At 39.2% G+C, this 15799-nt stretch overlaps 2 protein-coding genes and 1 long non-coding RNA gene across 11 annotated transcripts in view; 2 read left to right on the top strand and 1 right to left on the bottom strand.

Annotated features, from left to right (window-relative positions):
• The window catches only part of EPYC (epiphycan), a 37143-nt gene extending 33407 nt beyond the window's left edge, over window positions 1–3736 (top strand). Inside the window, exon 7 of the mRNA XM_059080914.2 lies at window positions 3070–3736. Coding sequence (XP_058936897.1) covers window positions 3070–3240 — 171 coding nt within the window. The 3' untranslated portion in view covers window positions 3241–3736. The remainder of the gene's footprint in view (window positions 1–3069) is intronic.
• Window positions 1–15799, bottom strand: part of LOC136792280 (uncharacterized) — a 520212-nt gene that overhangs the window by 286720 nt on the left and 217693 nt on the right. For all 9 annotated transcript variants that reach the window (XR_010835849.1, XR_010835856.1, XR_010835850.1 and 6 more), the window contains one exon: window positions 9893–10010. This is a non-coding gene — a long non-coding RNA (uncharacterized lncRNA). The remainder of the gene's footprint in view (window positions 1–9892; window positions 10011–15799) is intronic.
• Window positions 10111–11259, top strand: CCER1 (coiled-coil glutamate rich protein 1). The gene is given in 1 exon segment (XM_059080910.1): window positions 10111–11259. A coding segment is annotated over 1 exon segment (1149 nt).

The following is a 15799-nucleotide window of genomic DNA, read 5'->3' as shown; positions in this document are numbered from 1 at the left end:
CAACCCAACAACAGTAAATATACATTCTTCTCAAGTGACAAGGAACTACTCCAGGATATACAATATACGAAGCCACAAAATGGCCTCAACAAACTGAAAAGAATTGAAATCATACAAAGTATTTTTCTGATTACAATGAAATTAAAATAAAAATCAACAACAAAGAAAACAGGAAATTCACAAATATGTAGATATTAAACAACACCTTCATTAATAAGCCATGGATCAGAGTAGAAATCAAATTAGTTCCGCAATATGACAGTTTACAAAATCAATATATAAATACTAATAATGTATATGTATATACTAGAAATGAAAAATCTGAAAATAAAATTAATAAAACAAGCTTATTTATAATAGTCACAAAATAATAAATTACCTAAGAATAATATTAATAAAAGAATGCAAAATTTGTATACTGAAAACTACGACATATTGTTGAAAGACTTCTGCACAGCAAAGGAAACAATTAACAGGGAGAAGAGATAACCTATGGAATGTGAGAAAATATGTGCAAATCATACATTTGAGAAGGGGTTAATATCCAAAATATATACAGAACTCAAACAACTCCATAGGAAAAAACAAATAAGCTAATTAAAATATTGGCAAAGGAGTTGATTAGACATTTCTCTAAAGAAGACATACAAATGGCCAATAAGGATGTGAAAAGGAGATCAACAAGACTAATCATCAGGGAAATGCAAATCAAAACCACAAAGAGACGTCACCTCACACCTGTCAGAAGGGCTATTATCAAAAAGACCAAAGTTATGTGTTGGCAAGGATATGGAGAAAAGGTAACCTTTGTACACTGTTGGTGGGAATGTAAGGTGATACAGATATGGGAAACAGTATGATGTTTCTTCAAAAAAAATTAAAAACAGAATTACCATATGATTCAACAATCCCACTTCTAGGTATATGTCCAAGGAAAATGAAATAAGTATCTTGAAGTTATCTGCACTTCCATGTTCATGGTGTCACTTTTCACAATAGCCAAGATATGGAAACAACCTAAATGTCTGTCAAAGGATGAATGGATAAAGAAATTGTGGTCTATGTATACAATGGAATATTATTAAGCCTTAGAAAAGAAGGAAATCCTGCCATTTGCAATAACATGGATGAACCTGGAGAAATAAATGAAATAAGTCAGCTATAGAAAGAAAAATATTATATGATCTCTCCCACTGTAAAATCTAAAAAAGTCAAGCTCATAGAATGGTGGTTACCAGGGACTGCGGGGTGGGGGATATAGGGAGACATTGGTCAAAGGGTATAAAGTTTTAGTTATCCACAATAAATAAGTTCTGGAGGTGTAACATACAGCATGGTGACTGTAGTTAATAACACTATACTGTATACTTGAAATCTGTTGAGAGTAGATCTCTAATGTTCTCACCAGACACATACACAAAAGGTAACTATGTAAGGTGATGGAAATGTTAATTAGCTTGATTGTGGTAACCATTTCACAATGTATACGCAAATCAAAACATAATGCTGTACACCTTAAATATCTACAGTTTTATTTGTCAAAGATACCTCAATAAACCTGGGGAGAAAGAGAGCTAAATAAAGGAAAGATATCCCCATATTCATGGTTTGGAAGTCTTAATATTAAGATGGAAATACCCCCTAAATTGATCTACAAATACTTTATATAGAAACTCACAAGTAATTTATTAAATTATTTGAACTAATAAATGAGTTCAGCAATGTGGAAGGTTATAAAATCAACATAAAATATCAATTGTATTTCTATGCTAGCAATGAACTAAACCACAATGGGATACCACTTTACACTCACTTGCTTGGCTAAAATAAAAGATACAGACAATTACAAGTGTTGCTTAGGATGCAGAGAAAAATGGAACCCTCATACATTGCTGGTGGAGGTGTAAAAGAGTGCAGCTATTTTAAAAAGCAATTTAATACTTCCTCATAATATTAAACGTAGAGTTATCATATCACCCAGCAATTCAACTCCTACGTACATATGCAAGAGAACTGAAAATATATGTCCACACAAAATTTGTACACAAATGTTCATAGAAGCATTATGCATGAGAGCCAAAAAGTGGAAACAATCCAAATTCCCATTATCTGATAAATGGATAAACAAAAATATGGCCTATCCATAGAGAAGAATATTATTGATCAATGAAAGAAAAAGTACTGATACATGCTGCAGCATGTATGAATCTTGAAAATACAATTATGAGAGGAAGAACCCAGTCACAAAAGATGATATATTGTTTGATTCCTTTTGTGAAATGTCTAGAATAGGAAAATCCATAGAAACAGAGAGTAGTTTAGAAGTTGTCATGGGGCTAGAGGTTGGGGAAAATGGGGAGTTATTTCTAATATCTATGGGGGATGTTTAAAATGCTCTGATATTAAACTGTTGTGATCCTTATACAAGTCTGTTACTATATTGAAAACCACTGAACTGTACACTTAAAATGGGTGAATTTTATGGTATGTGAAATGTACTCAATAAAGCTATTTTAAAAAATCTACTTCTGGGCCCTGCCCAGATCTATATCTTCCTGACATTTGTTCACTCTCTCCCTCACTTCACTTCAGCCATGTTGACTTTTTTTCCCATTCTTAAACTTTCCATATTAATTACTCAGAATTGGAACTTGGTGTTCTCTCTGCCTGGGATATTTTTGCCTCAGCTCGTTCCATGCCCATGTCTCCTTGTCACTCCATGCTCAGCTCTACTGTTGCCTCTTAAGATAACTTGTCACAGTCAACCATCCTTGCTTCTGATTTCACATCGTTTTTGGAAATAACTTGTTTTCTTTAAATTTGTTTTTTCACCTCCTTATTGTATATTCCCATTACTGAAGTACAAGCTCCGTACTTGTGTATTATGTTAATTGATTTATCCCCGCTGCTTAGAAAGTGCTTGATGTATAATAATCACATAATGTGCATTTTTGGATGAGAGAAGGAATGAAAGAGTAAAAACAGGAGTGAAGCAAAATGGACTATATTATTAATCAATACTAAGAATATGTTATATTATGTCTAATCATTTATTTTAATCTTTTTTAGAATAACAACATTCTGGAGATGCACGAAGATACCTTCTGCAATGTTAAAAATTTGACTTATATTCGTAAGGCACTAGAGGATATTCGATTGGATGGAAATCCTATCAATCTCAGCAAAACTCCTCAAGCCTATATGTGCCTACCTCGTTTGCCTATTGGGAATCTTGTCTAATTTCAGATAATGATCAGCGTTATGATGCCTGCTATAACAAAACAATTCTTACCGCTCTCTTCCAAAAGAAAACTCAGTGTGATTCCTTCAAAATGTGTTCTAAAAGTTGATATAATTACATAAAATACAGCTAAAATTTTAATATGTGATAGCAACTTAGTTATCTAAGAAAACACGAGATGAATCAGGAATAAACTAAAATATGTACTGAAAGAATAGCAATTTAGTAATCTAAGAAAACACAAGATGAATCAGGAATAAACTAAAAGATGTATAGAAAGAGCAAAACTAAAAGACAGAAAATATTTCACAGATATTCTTATATATCACACGTAATTTGCAAGTTTTAGGGATTCATAGCCTCTATAATTTTAAATTAATCATATAATAAAAATTAAAAATGAACATTTTAGGTATATTGCCAAGATTTAAATGTTTTTAATTAAACGTTCCTCTCTTTTTTTCACTAAAACATGTTTCTTTTTTCAAATTCATTAAAGAAAATGAAGAAAAGAATAAAAATATTTGAAAATTATAATGGCTTTTTGGAAAAAGATTCATTATAATCACAACATGCAAATAACCATAATAATACACATAGCTTCAGTATTTGAAAAATATATAATCTTAAAGACCTGCCAACTCATTTTAGACCTTTCCTAAACTGACTAGTTACTTGGCATATTTCTGTGCCTGTGAAAAAAATAAAATATACAACATGGAAAACATAAACAATGATATGAAAATCACAGTAGGGAAGAAGTTGAGGAGTACCTTCTAGAAAAAGTTGATCTTTCTGAAATGTATGACAATAATACAGGCACTTGCTTAAAAACTGAAAGATAACAAAGAGTATACAATGAAATGTGAGTTTCCTTCCAGCAGCAAACCCTAAGCTCCACTCCTTAGAAATAGTCAATGGTTTCTTGCATACTTTTATCAAGTTTTCCATAAGAAACAAAAACTTGCACATACATAATTTCCCCTTTTTCACAGAAAAGTGTAAGTGCTTGCTACATGTATGTATATATGCCACCAGTATGTATGTATCAGTACATGTAAACATGGATTTTTTGCACAAAAGATAATCACTATTCTGCACCTTGCTTGTTTCACTTAATATTTCTTGGTGATTTTTGTCACATCGGCACATACAGCTCTTCTGATTCTGAACAACACACATCAGCCCATTACATGGATGTACACTGTTATAATAGGAGCCAATTCTTGGACACAAAATACGTACCAGGCATCTACTATGGTGTTCTGCATGTATTAATTCACAACATCTTAGGAGCTGGAGACAGTAATGACTATTCCAAGTCACAGATCAGAGACAGAGCTTAAATAATTTGCCCTGGATTAAGGGCTGACTCCAAAGGCCTATCCTATTCCACCCTACTGTCCCACCTCAAATACTATGAATGTGACTTTTCCCTGTTTTATAATACAAGAAAGTGGTGTACGGGCTGGACAGAGAAGTTGTTATGAACTGAATGTTTACCCCCAGAATTCATATGTTGAAGCTCTAACCCTCAATGTGATGGTGTTTGGAGATGGGGCCTTTGGAAGTTTAATTAGGGTTAGATGAGGTCATGAGATAGGGACCTCATGATGGGATTTGTGCCCTTATAAGAAGAGGAAGAAAAAGAGATTACTCTGTATGTGTATTAGTGTGTGTGTGCATGTTTATGTATGTGCACATGCACTAAGGAAAAGCCACCTGAGGACATAATGAGAAGTCAGCCATGTGCAAGACAGGAAGAGAGCTCCCATTAGAAACCAAATCAGCTGAGACTTTGATCTTGGACACCCTAGCCTCCAAAACTCTAAAACTGATCCCTGATTAAATACAATCCTATTTTTAATGACAACGATTTTTTCTTTATGAATTTGCTACACACATTTACTTTTCTCTAAATATTACAGGTTATTTTCCGAAAGGGAGGATACGGCATTTTATTGCCCCGTATTACAGTGTACTTTAAAACTATTTATAAGCAAACATTTCCATTTAAAATTCCTAAGTAATTCTTACTGAATACACTGGTTTTTCAGATGACAGGACTAAAATGTGTGGTGTTAATCCTCTGAAAACCCTGAGTTATTATAGGGTTAGTAATATTTTCAAAGGACGATAGCAAATAATACCTACACATAGTACTATTATGATTGTAAAATTCACATCCTTACTTCCCTTTAAATCTGTAGCAACATTGTCTTTGTAGTTATCTCATTACAAAGTTAATTTTCCCTTCCTAATTTACTTAAATAATACGAGAATTCATAAATGTTTCAAAAATACTGCAGTGGTATTCCCTGATGCACAACATGCCTCACCAATTTGCAAAGTAACACCACAACTTCCCAAATTATGAAGAGAAAGCAATGAGTAATTTTAGATCCCTTTTTTCTCACTTTCAAGAAGTCAGAAAGGCTTAATACCTTGTATTTAGCCTCTGGAACTGCTAGATGGTTTCAAATTACATGATTATATTCGCGGTGGAAAAAGGCACGTTTTTGAGAGTGCATAAAATGAGTTCTATTGACATTATTTTTCGTGTAACATAGCAATGCATTGGTTACAAAGATAAATCTGAAATACTTGTTGTATTTCATTTCTCTGACCAAATGTATTAGGTATATCCAACTTTTCTCTAAAGAATTTTATTTACAAGTTTAATTAGCTGAGGTTTGAGTTCCAAAAGCCAGTCAAAAAATACTAAACTCTAATAAATATAGCCAATGCCACCACACTAGAATAAATAATACTTAATATTGGCAACCTGGAGTAATTTAAATAAGGTATTCGTGATCAAATATATTTATAAAGGGTCTAACTTCACGTAGTTTCTTTCATATAAGGACTTTCACTGACTGAATTTTGAACAAGTTACTACTGCCATCAAGTGTTAGGAGTCATTCTTTTCAAGTCACCCAATGCACAAAAATCAACACCAAGACTGCAGTGTTTTCAACTTAACAACATAATGCTCTGAATAACATAAAGCATAGCAAAACCAATGCTGTCACATGGCACTTATCAGAATCTCAAAAGGCAACAATATCATTAAAATCTCCCAAATAAAGTTGTAACTAGTTAATATGAAGGACATATTTTACTGCATTGACTTGAAACATGTAGCAAACAGACTCTAAGTTGATCCTCAATGATTTCCTGCCTCTTGGTGTTCATGCCTTTGTGTAATCCTCTCTCCTTGAGTGCTGGTAGGACCTGGGCCTTGCTTCTAACCAATAGGATATGGCAAAGGTGATGGATGTCACAAAAGTCAAGCTCCATGATTATGATACACGTGTGTGTGTGTATTCATTGTGCTAGGAAGCACTAAGGAGGTGCTCTTGGCTGGCTTGATGGGGTGTGTGTATTCATTGTGCTAGGAAGCACTTTGGAGAAGGAGATGCTCTTGGCTGGCTTGATGGGGTGTGTGTATTCATTGCGCTAGGAAGCACTTAGGAGAAGGAGGTGCTCTTGGCTGGCTTGATGGGGTGAGCAGCCATGTTGAGGAAGCCCATGGAAGGGAACTATAGGCAGCCGCTAGAACCACTGCTGTCCTCGAGGACCTGCAGGTTGCCTCGAAACCTGAAGGCTTCCGTCAGCCAACATACAGCTAAAGCGTACGGCCCTCAGTTATACAGCCACAAGGAAACAAATTCTGCCAAGAACATGAATAATCTTGGGAGCAGATTTTCCCGAGTTGAGCTGCAGGATGAGAACCCAAACGGCCAAATGCTTTGACCCCAGCCCTGGTAAGACCCTGAGCAGAGGACACAACTAAGCTGTTCCAGGATCCTTGGAAACTCTGAGATAACAAATGTATGTTGTTTTAAGTAACTAAGTTTGTGGGAACTTTTTATGTAGCAATATAAATGAATACAATATATAAAAACACGGTGTGTTATATTTTAATGTTGAATCAAAATAATTCATTTTGCAGTATTTAAAGAGTATGGGTCAATTTTAAAAGTCTTTAAAATTTCTTAGTTGCATTTCTGACGGTGGTGTTTAACATGTTCTGGTGCTAATTTTCTTGGGTGATTTACCAGTACATGAACAATCTGTATTATAATGTCAATCTATTGAACAAACCAATAATCAGAAATTGTAATTTGCTGCTTCTCTTAAGAAAGAGTAGTGCAAGACAATCCTATATTAATGTTTTTTAATAGGGAAGATGAATGTGAAAGATATATATCTCACCATGAAAAAAGTGTATAAAGCCAGTATTATTGGTATAAAGTTCACATCAACTGTTCAAAAACATGATGTCCTTAATTACCTGTGAGTTAATCTTTTTTTTAAAAAAAGAAGAAATTGATGGGAATTCCACTAAGCAACATGTTCAACTTCTAAAGCTCTTAATTAAAACTCAATATCATGTACTAAGTCTATCCTTAGAAAAATAAATCTGGATTATCACCATTCCGTTTCAAGTTAAGCAGATCAGAGGCTGAGGCCAAGTGTGTGAGTCTCCATCCAAAAAGAGACATTGGAGGCTAAAAATGTCAGCGTTCTGCACTTTGAGTCAAGCAGGCTTGTCTCCTCAGCAAACCACAGAGCAAATGAACTTGAATGATGCCTGCGGAATCTATAGGTCCCGCAGCAAAAGGTGGAGAGCTGAACCAGGAGTCCATGTACTGTTCTCAATTTTCAAGCAGGAAGGCATAAGTGACCTTTGCAAGCATCAGAGCTTCCCCTAATTTTGCTTCTCTAGCATTCAATGGAAGCTTGTATGGACTCAGGTTCCCAGTGGGCAGTGGTCCGTTTTTGCACAATTCCACTCAACACAGGAAGGTGATAAGGAGATATACTCAGTGGTTTTCTGTAGGATCAAGGCTGGTAGCACTTTCTTGATGTTTCTCAAAAGTGGGACAAGAAAAGGACACAAGGATGGGGATGTCTATTTTTGCACCGGGCACAGGGTTAGTTATCTTTACGTATACAGTATCAGTTTCTTTACAAGTCCTAAAGCATGTAAATATGATAATGATGATAGTTCACAGTTACTGAGTGCTCACAGGGTACCTGTGCTAAGTGCTTTAATCAATACCTTACTTAATCCTTAACATAACTCTGTGGAACAGGCGCTATAACTATACTCAGGGTATGGGTAAGGAACTGGGGCTTCCAGAGGTTAATTGGTGAGTTGAAGTTGAAACACCTCTACTTTTAAATAGACCTTGTTTTTTAGAGCAGTTTTAGATTCACAGCAAAACTGAGAAAAAGGTACAAGAGATTCCTCATACACCGCCCCCCCCCACTCATACATAGCCTCCTCCATTATAAACATCCTCCACCAGAGAGGTACATTTGTTAATAATGAACCTACATTGACACGTCATTATCACCAAAAGTCCATAGTTTACATTTGGGGTCACTCTTGATGTTGTACATTCTACAGATTTGGATAAACGTATAATGACTTGTATCCACCATATAGTATCATTCAGGGCAGGCTCTTGTCTATTTAAATCAAAGCCCATATTCTTAACCTTAATACTATAAAAGCTCCCAAGGTACCACAGTGTCTGGTTAACAAAAGGAAAAATGTAATTGGCATACTAGCATGCTTAGGTACAAACCCATGGTATACATCCTGGTAATGTTTAATCAACGGACATATGTTTTGCATATGTTACAATTAGTAAACTGCTTGTCCATACAGATTCCTTGTACTCATCACCAGAGTCCTATTTAAGGTGCTTGGGCAGTGTAGTACAGTAATCTCATTGAGAATTCGGACTCTGAGGTCAAACAGGCTCAGGTTTAAATACTAGCCCTGAAATTCATCAGTCCCACAGCCTTAGGTAGATTAATTGCATTTCCTAATCTATGAGACGTGGTAACAATGCCTAACCTCCCTGAGTAGGTGTGAGGATTATGTGCCATGAGCCCACCTGCGCGCAGTAAGCTTACACGCAATAAACGTTTGCCGTCTTGTTTCTGATACGTTGACATAGGGCTCCTAGGATTTAGAAGAGTGGGCACAGGCCACAAGGTAAGGAGTGGGGCCCAGTTTTCTGACTCCGAGGGCTTTCGCTACCTCCTGGGCCGCCCCAAAGGTGTAGGATATTGTTTTTCGATACACAAATTCTTCCCCAACCCCCGCCTCTGGGTTCAGCCGAAGGTCCATCTTCTACAACGTCGCACCTCAAGGTGGTTTAAGGGCTCAAATAAACTGCCTCAAGCGTTTCCTAACGTGGGCATCACAAACCCAGCCTCCCCGCCCCTCGCCACCTCCCTCAAAAACTGCGCCACAAACCCCCGGCGAATGTTCATGAGCAACCTCGTTCTGGGCGGAACCCCAACTCCACGCCCAGGGAGAACGACCTCAACCCCACTGGCTGTCTCCCGGGGCAACCAAGGATGCGGTGGGCGCGTGGGGCCCCTGACCAGTACTTAAAGGCTGCCGCTGCCCATTCCGCCTCAGTCTAGCCAGGACGGCGACGGTGAAGCAGCTGGGTGGAGAGGGAGCAGCTAGGTAACGCGCAACCCCTGCCTCTCCCGTCCCCAGCCCGAGCCTCCAGTGAGGCGGGGGTGTGTGGGACCCGGGAGCGGGTCTCACTGCGCGTCGCCCGCCAACACCTTCCTCCCCCACCATCCTTACCGAGCCCCAGTCCCACCCAAACTCACCTGGACGAGACAACCCAGGTGCCAAGGGGCAGAGATTACGTGGAAGAACGATCGAGCGAGCAGAGAAGAGGGGTCCTTTTGGAGAGAAAGGCGTTATCCCAGCGGCAGGCACGTGGTACTGTGCAGGGAGAGAGAGAGAGACGAGGCTCTTCAGACCGTCAGATCTGGCCAAAGCTTCTAGGACGCTTCCGTTTAGACCTCTCAGAGCTCCCTGAATCATGACCCAGCCCCTCGATAGAAAAGAGGATCCTCTTAACCTGGGCCGCGCGGCGGCGTCCTCTGCCCCATTAAGCACCTGGTCTTCCTACCATCGAAGGCGCAGGGGCGCTCCGGTTTACAGGCGGTGGCATCGCTATGGTCCCAAGGCCAAGTATGAGTCCCCAAGGAAACAGCCGAAGCAACAGCACGGCTCAGGACCTTGGTTCCAGCCACCCAGACGTCCCTCTTGGGCCGTGTATTCTAATTGGGGTCGCTGGGGAGGACCCTGGCACCCACCTCCGAAGGGATTCCGGAAGCCCCCTGGCCGGGTGCAAGTGATCCGGGTGTACGGCCTACACGCACTCTGCCTTTGCTGCTGCTCCTGCTGGCACGGGCCCTGGAAGCCCGGCTGGGCTAGGCCCCAGGGCAGGAAGAAGCGCTGGGGCCGCCGCGGCCGCGGCCTGCGCCGCGACCCTCGCCGCTCCTTCCAGAGGAGCCCTTCCGAGGATATGAGCACGCTGCTGCGGCCGGTCAACCTGTGCAGGTGGCGGGTACCCGGCCTGCGGGCGCCGCGGAACACCACCCAGTTCATCATGAACCAGATCTACGAGGATATGCGGCAGCAGGAGGCGCTGCGGGCGCAGCAGGCCCAGGAGGGCGGCACCGCATCCCCGGCCGGCTCCTTCGGAAACGATGCGCCCCCAAGCGGTGGCGAAGAAGACGCGGAGCTGCGGGAAACTTTGTATAGCTTTGGGCAGAATCCCTCTCTAGCTTTCAGTCCTGACGCGGATGGGGAAAACCAGTCTCCAAGCCCACAGCTGGTAGAGGAAGAGGAGAAAAATGAGGAGGAGGAGGAGTGTGATGGCAAGGAGTTGGAGAGCGAGGACGAGGGTGCAGAGGCAGAGGCCAAGGAGGAGGAGGAGGTCAAAGAGTCTGATGACTCTGTGAAGGAGGAAGAGGAGGCGATGGTAGAGGAAGAGGAGGGGCTGGAGGAGGATGAACCGAGAGCGGAAGAGGATCCTTTGCCTCTGGAAATGGCTTTATCAATCCTAGTGGGAGCTGAAGAAGAGAAAGAGAACTTTATAAACCGTACTTACTTAAACCCCAAACAGATAATTCCCTAAGTGCCACAGGAAGCTCTCCTCATGGTACAGGACATTAACTGTTAGACATCAGGAAAGGGACTGAGGAATGAGATGGAACTGATGTGAAGCTAAAATGAATTAGCAACTTATTAAAAACTAATTAAAAAAATGAGTACCATGAATAAATATATCTATGTAAACCCCTTCTTTGGCCATTATAAAACGTTTAAAAATTGGTGTGCTTGTGTATGACTATGAGTGGGGGAGGGACAGCTTTCAAATATAATTTAACTGGAAATGGTTAAAGACCAAATATTCATGACTACAGTTTGAATATTTTCATTTGGTGTTTTCCCCTCTAGATGCTTGAGTTTTTTGTTTTTAAATTCTGGCAGTGCTGGAAATGTTTCTTTTTATAACAGATTTATACATTCCATGCCTAAGAAGCATGTGCTGTGTCTATTGAATGTCCATCAGTGCTCTTAACATGACAGCTGAAACCTTTTTAAAACGCCTATTTTAATATTTTTTTTTCTGGTAGTTTTTCCACCTTCAGAGTTCATTTTTGAGGGTTGTATCTTGGTAACCCCATTTGCAGTCTCTTGTGGCATCGCTCATTTATATTCCTTGTTCCACAGCCACAGTGCTATGGATCTTCCTCAGAAGAACGTGAAGTTGCTTCTGTGGAACTGGTTATCTGCCATGGCCTCTTCAATCCATAAATCCATGAATGGAGAGGATTCCTCATGGTCAGAAGTCAACTTGCACACCTAGTTAAAATCCAAGGAAACTGCAAACAGTGGAACATAGCTTAGAGTTTGAAGCCTTGTTCCTGGATATATTCCTTGTCATAAGTTCACAGGAATAATAAAAATAGTTTTTGCAGAATGGATTTTTTTTTTAAGATGATTGGCCTTTTGGGGGTGGAATATCTTTTTTAAAAATTTCTTTCCCAGTTGTCTTCCTTATAAAGGAGAGTAAGACAAATATGTTTAAGTGCAAGTCTGTGTGAGCTAGTTTCTAATGTCTAAACAATTACCCACAGAGAATTCATCACTCGAAATAACAGCTTTTATTCAAACATTTTTAGGAAGTAATACTGTTCTTCTTGGACCCTTAATTCTCATAACTTAATAAAGGTTCCAGCCATAGCATATTTCCTTAGATAAAGTATTTGAGCCCCACTTCTCAAAAATTACATCTTTTGACAAACTATACTTCTAAGTATAGTTTGAACCATAATTCAGTATTTAGTGAAGAGAAGACTGTAGGGTGATATCTTGCCTGGATGCTGATTTTATTGCAGCTTTCAGGGATGATAAGCTTAAACTGTTAAAAATAAATAATAAACTAATTAAAGTGTTGAATGAAACTACTATGCTTCTCACTTCTTATTTTTTGAATATCAGACCTCTTATTCAGCAATACTTCAGTGGCCAACAGGATGAACATAAGAAGAAAAACTAACACAAACATTGTGGGACTTTTTAAATCACACCAAACCCTCCAAACTACAGCAGTGAGTAACCAAACATTTATTATGCTCTTAAGAAATCACTATTTTCTACAAGATGCAATTTTTGAGTGACCTATAAAAGTAGTATAAAACTGACCACCCATTATGCATTTCTAATGCACAGGGGCAAACCAAGAATCCTGCCGCTGATATTGATCATAAATCCTTACAAGTCATAGTCCCAAAATACTTTACCCACGATCCTCAATCACTAAGTTCTCATTAAAGAAACACTTTCATTTAGGAGTGAATTTCTTCACAAGCATATCAGGACAATTCTCAAGTTATTCTTATAAAAGATTCCACTTTTACATTACAAAATTCAGCACACATTAACTGCCTCCACATACGCAAGGCATTACCCAGTAGTCATTGGAAGGGATGCAGATATGAGCAGTGCCTCAAGAGTTTCGTTTAGGAACCATTATTTAACAAATAATTATGGAACTACTAGGGGCCAAGCACAGTGAATAGTGACAAGGATACAACACTCTCACGTTGCTTGTAGTTTAGTTGAAAGGACAGACACTAAATGAAGTTAGACATATTAGTCACTGCAAGAATTCTAAAGGAAACACACTACTATGAAAGTATATATGACAAGGGAACCCAAGAGTGAAGCTGGGGCTGTTTACTGTGGGGGGAGGGAGCCTTGAGGCTAAAGGCCGCTGAGAGCTGGGAGGAGCTTGGTGCCTTTGAGGAACTGAGGACAGAAGGGCAACAGTGTCCTGAAGGAGTGGCCAATGAGGAGTGAGAGCGGTAGGCAGAAACCATATTACCTGCTCATTTCTGCACTACCCATATCTTCTCAATAGACACCAGCAAAAAATGAATGAAAGAGAAAACAATTAGCCATTGATGATTCTCTACCTGAACTCATTTCTTTTTATTAGCCAGATACTGTGATGGTCCCTTTATTAACCCTGAAGGCTGATGTGAAGTCATTAAATCAAGTCGGCGGATGGGAGGGTTAGACAGCCCAGTACACCTATTACACTTTTCAGAGACCTACCCACCCATTACCATGTAATGACAGCATTGCTCAGGCATTGCTGCTCAGCATGACTGGAGCTCCCTGGAGATGTTCCGCACCACCTGATGATGATTCAGGAGTATCAGCGTTACTATCTGCACCACCTGATGATGATTCAGGAGTATCAGCGTTACTATGGCTCAGAATAAACCCCGTCTTTTGTTTTAGAGGTAAGTATACTTGAAGAAAATGCACAACTTTTTAAAAATTCTCATTCTCAAAATCATTTCAAACTTGAGTGGACACAATGCTAATGAGGTGCCACTTATCCATGTCTTTCAAGAATGGAAATATTATTTCCTTTGTCAACTGTCAGAAAAATAGCTTAATAAATCATCAATATATTTAGGAGGCCTAGGTTTGCTGTCTCTGCTCAGGTGTTTTTCCGTGAGAGATTCTGGTATTTTCTTTTCCAGTGACTGACAGCGTTTCTTGATTTATCTTAATTACTTTGTCTCCACTGTAACTTAAAGGGATTTTTTTTTTTCTGTGAAAATATTAGTCTTCTAAGGATGGTAAATACACTTGACATTTAGAGATCAACTCTGAATTCTGAGTATGGTTTCATAAAATTTTATAACATCTGCATATGAGGACAAGCATTATTCCAGCATATTTAGTTCCATGAAAATAAACACAAGAGGTTAAATAACCCAGCTATACTAAACCCACAGAGTCTGGGAAGAATATGATATGAATATCACCCCTTAGGTGGTCTTGGGGCGAGGGAGTGAATAGGATGAGAAAATAGCTTCTTCAGTTTAATTTTGATTTTAACAGCATAGTAAAATGATATATGCGGCTAAATTGTTTGTATTTTTACAGGTTCAAATTAACGTAATCACAATTGAAAATTACTCTTAATATTAATGCTTCTGAATCATTTTGGCTTTGATTGTCTTGTATTTAAAGCAAAATCAGAATGTGGCTATATCTTAGCTGTTTCAGTATTAACATTTTTCTACATCTATTTAACTTTCAGCCAGTTAATGGAACGTAGCTCGACCTCAGGGTCAGCTGATGGAAGAGAAGAGTTTGGGTCTGTATGTTGTCACTGCTGCCTGAGAGCGGTGGTGGTAGTCTCGGGTCTCTGTTTCCTCAGACATAGTTGTCCTACCTTATTACCACTCACAACGATTGTGAAGACCAAATAACCAAATATTTAGGAACAACTTCATTATATACTGTTAAATCACAGTTATTGTCCACAAAACTACATTTTAGAATCAAAGCCACCATCTCGATTTCTTTTATTTATGTATTTCTTTTATTTTTTCCTTTTTAAAATCATTTTATTTTATATTAGAGTATAGTTGATTAACAATGTTGTGTTAGTTTCAGGTGTACAGCAAAGTGATTCACTTATACATACACATGTATCTATTCTTTTCCAAATTCTTTTCCCATTTAGGATGTTACATAATATTGAGTAGAATTCCCTGTTCTATACAGTAGGCCCTTGTTGAGGTTTTTTTTTTTTTTTTTTTTTTTTGCGGTACGCGGGCCTCTCACTGTTGTGGCCTCTCCCGTTGCGGAGCACAGGCTCCGGACGCGCAGGCTCAGCGGCCATGGCTCACGGGCCCAGCCGCTCCGAGCATGTGGGATCCTCCTGGGCTGGGGCACGAACCCATGTACCCTGCATCGGCAGGTGGACTCTCATCCACTGCGCCACCAGGGAAACCCGTTTATTCATTTTAAATAGAGCAGTGTGTACATGTCAATCCCAAACTCCCTAACTATCCCTCCCCCCAACCCTTCCCCCCCCACCCCGGTAGCCATAAATTCGTTCTCTAAGTCTGTGAGTCTGCTTCTGTTTCGTAAATAAGTTCATTTGTATAACTTTTTTTTCAGATTCCACGTATAAGTGATATAAGATATTTCTCTTGCTCTGACTTAACTTCATTCAGTATGACAATCTCTAGGTCTATCCGTGTTGCTGCAAATGGCATTATTCGCAGCAATATTTTTTTCGATCCATCTCCCGGAGTAATGGAAATAAAAATAAACAAATGGGACTCAAAAGCTTTTGTACCGCAAAGGAAACCATAAACAAAATGAAAAGACAACCCACAGAA

The sequence above is a fragment of the Kogia breviceps genome, chromosome 12 (assembly GCF_026419965.1).
Source record: "Kogia breviceps isolate mKogBre1 chromosome 12, mKogBre1 haplotype 1, whole genome shotgun sequence".
NCBI classification, from domain to species: domain Eukaryota; kingdom Metazoa; phylum Chordata; class Mammalia; order Artiodactyla; family Physeteridae; genus Kogia; species Kogia breviceps.
This window is presented reverse-complemented; position numbering and strand designations above follow the sequence as displayed.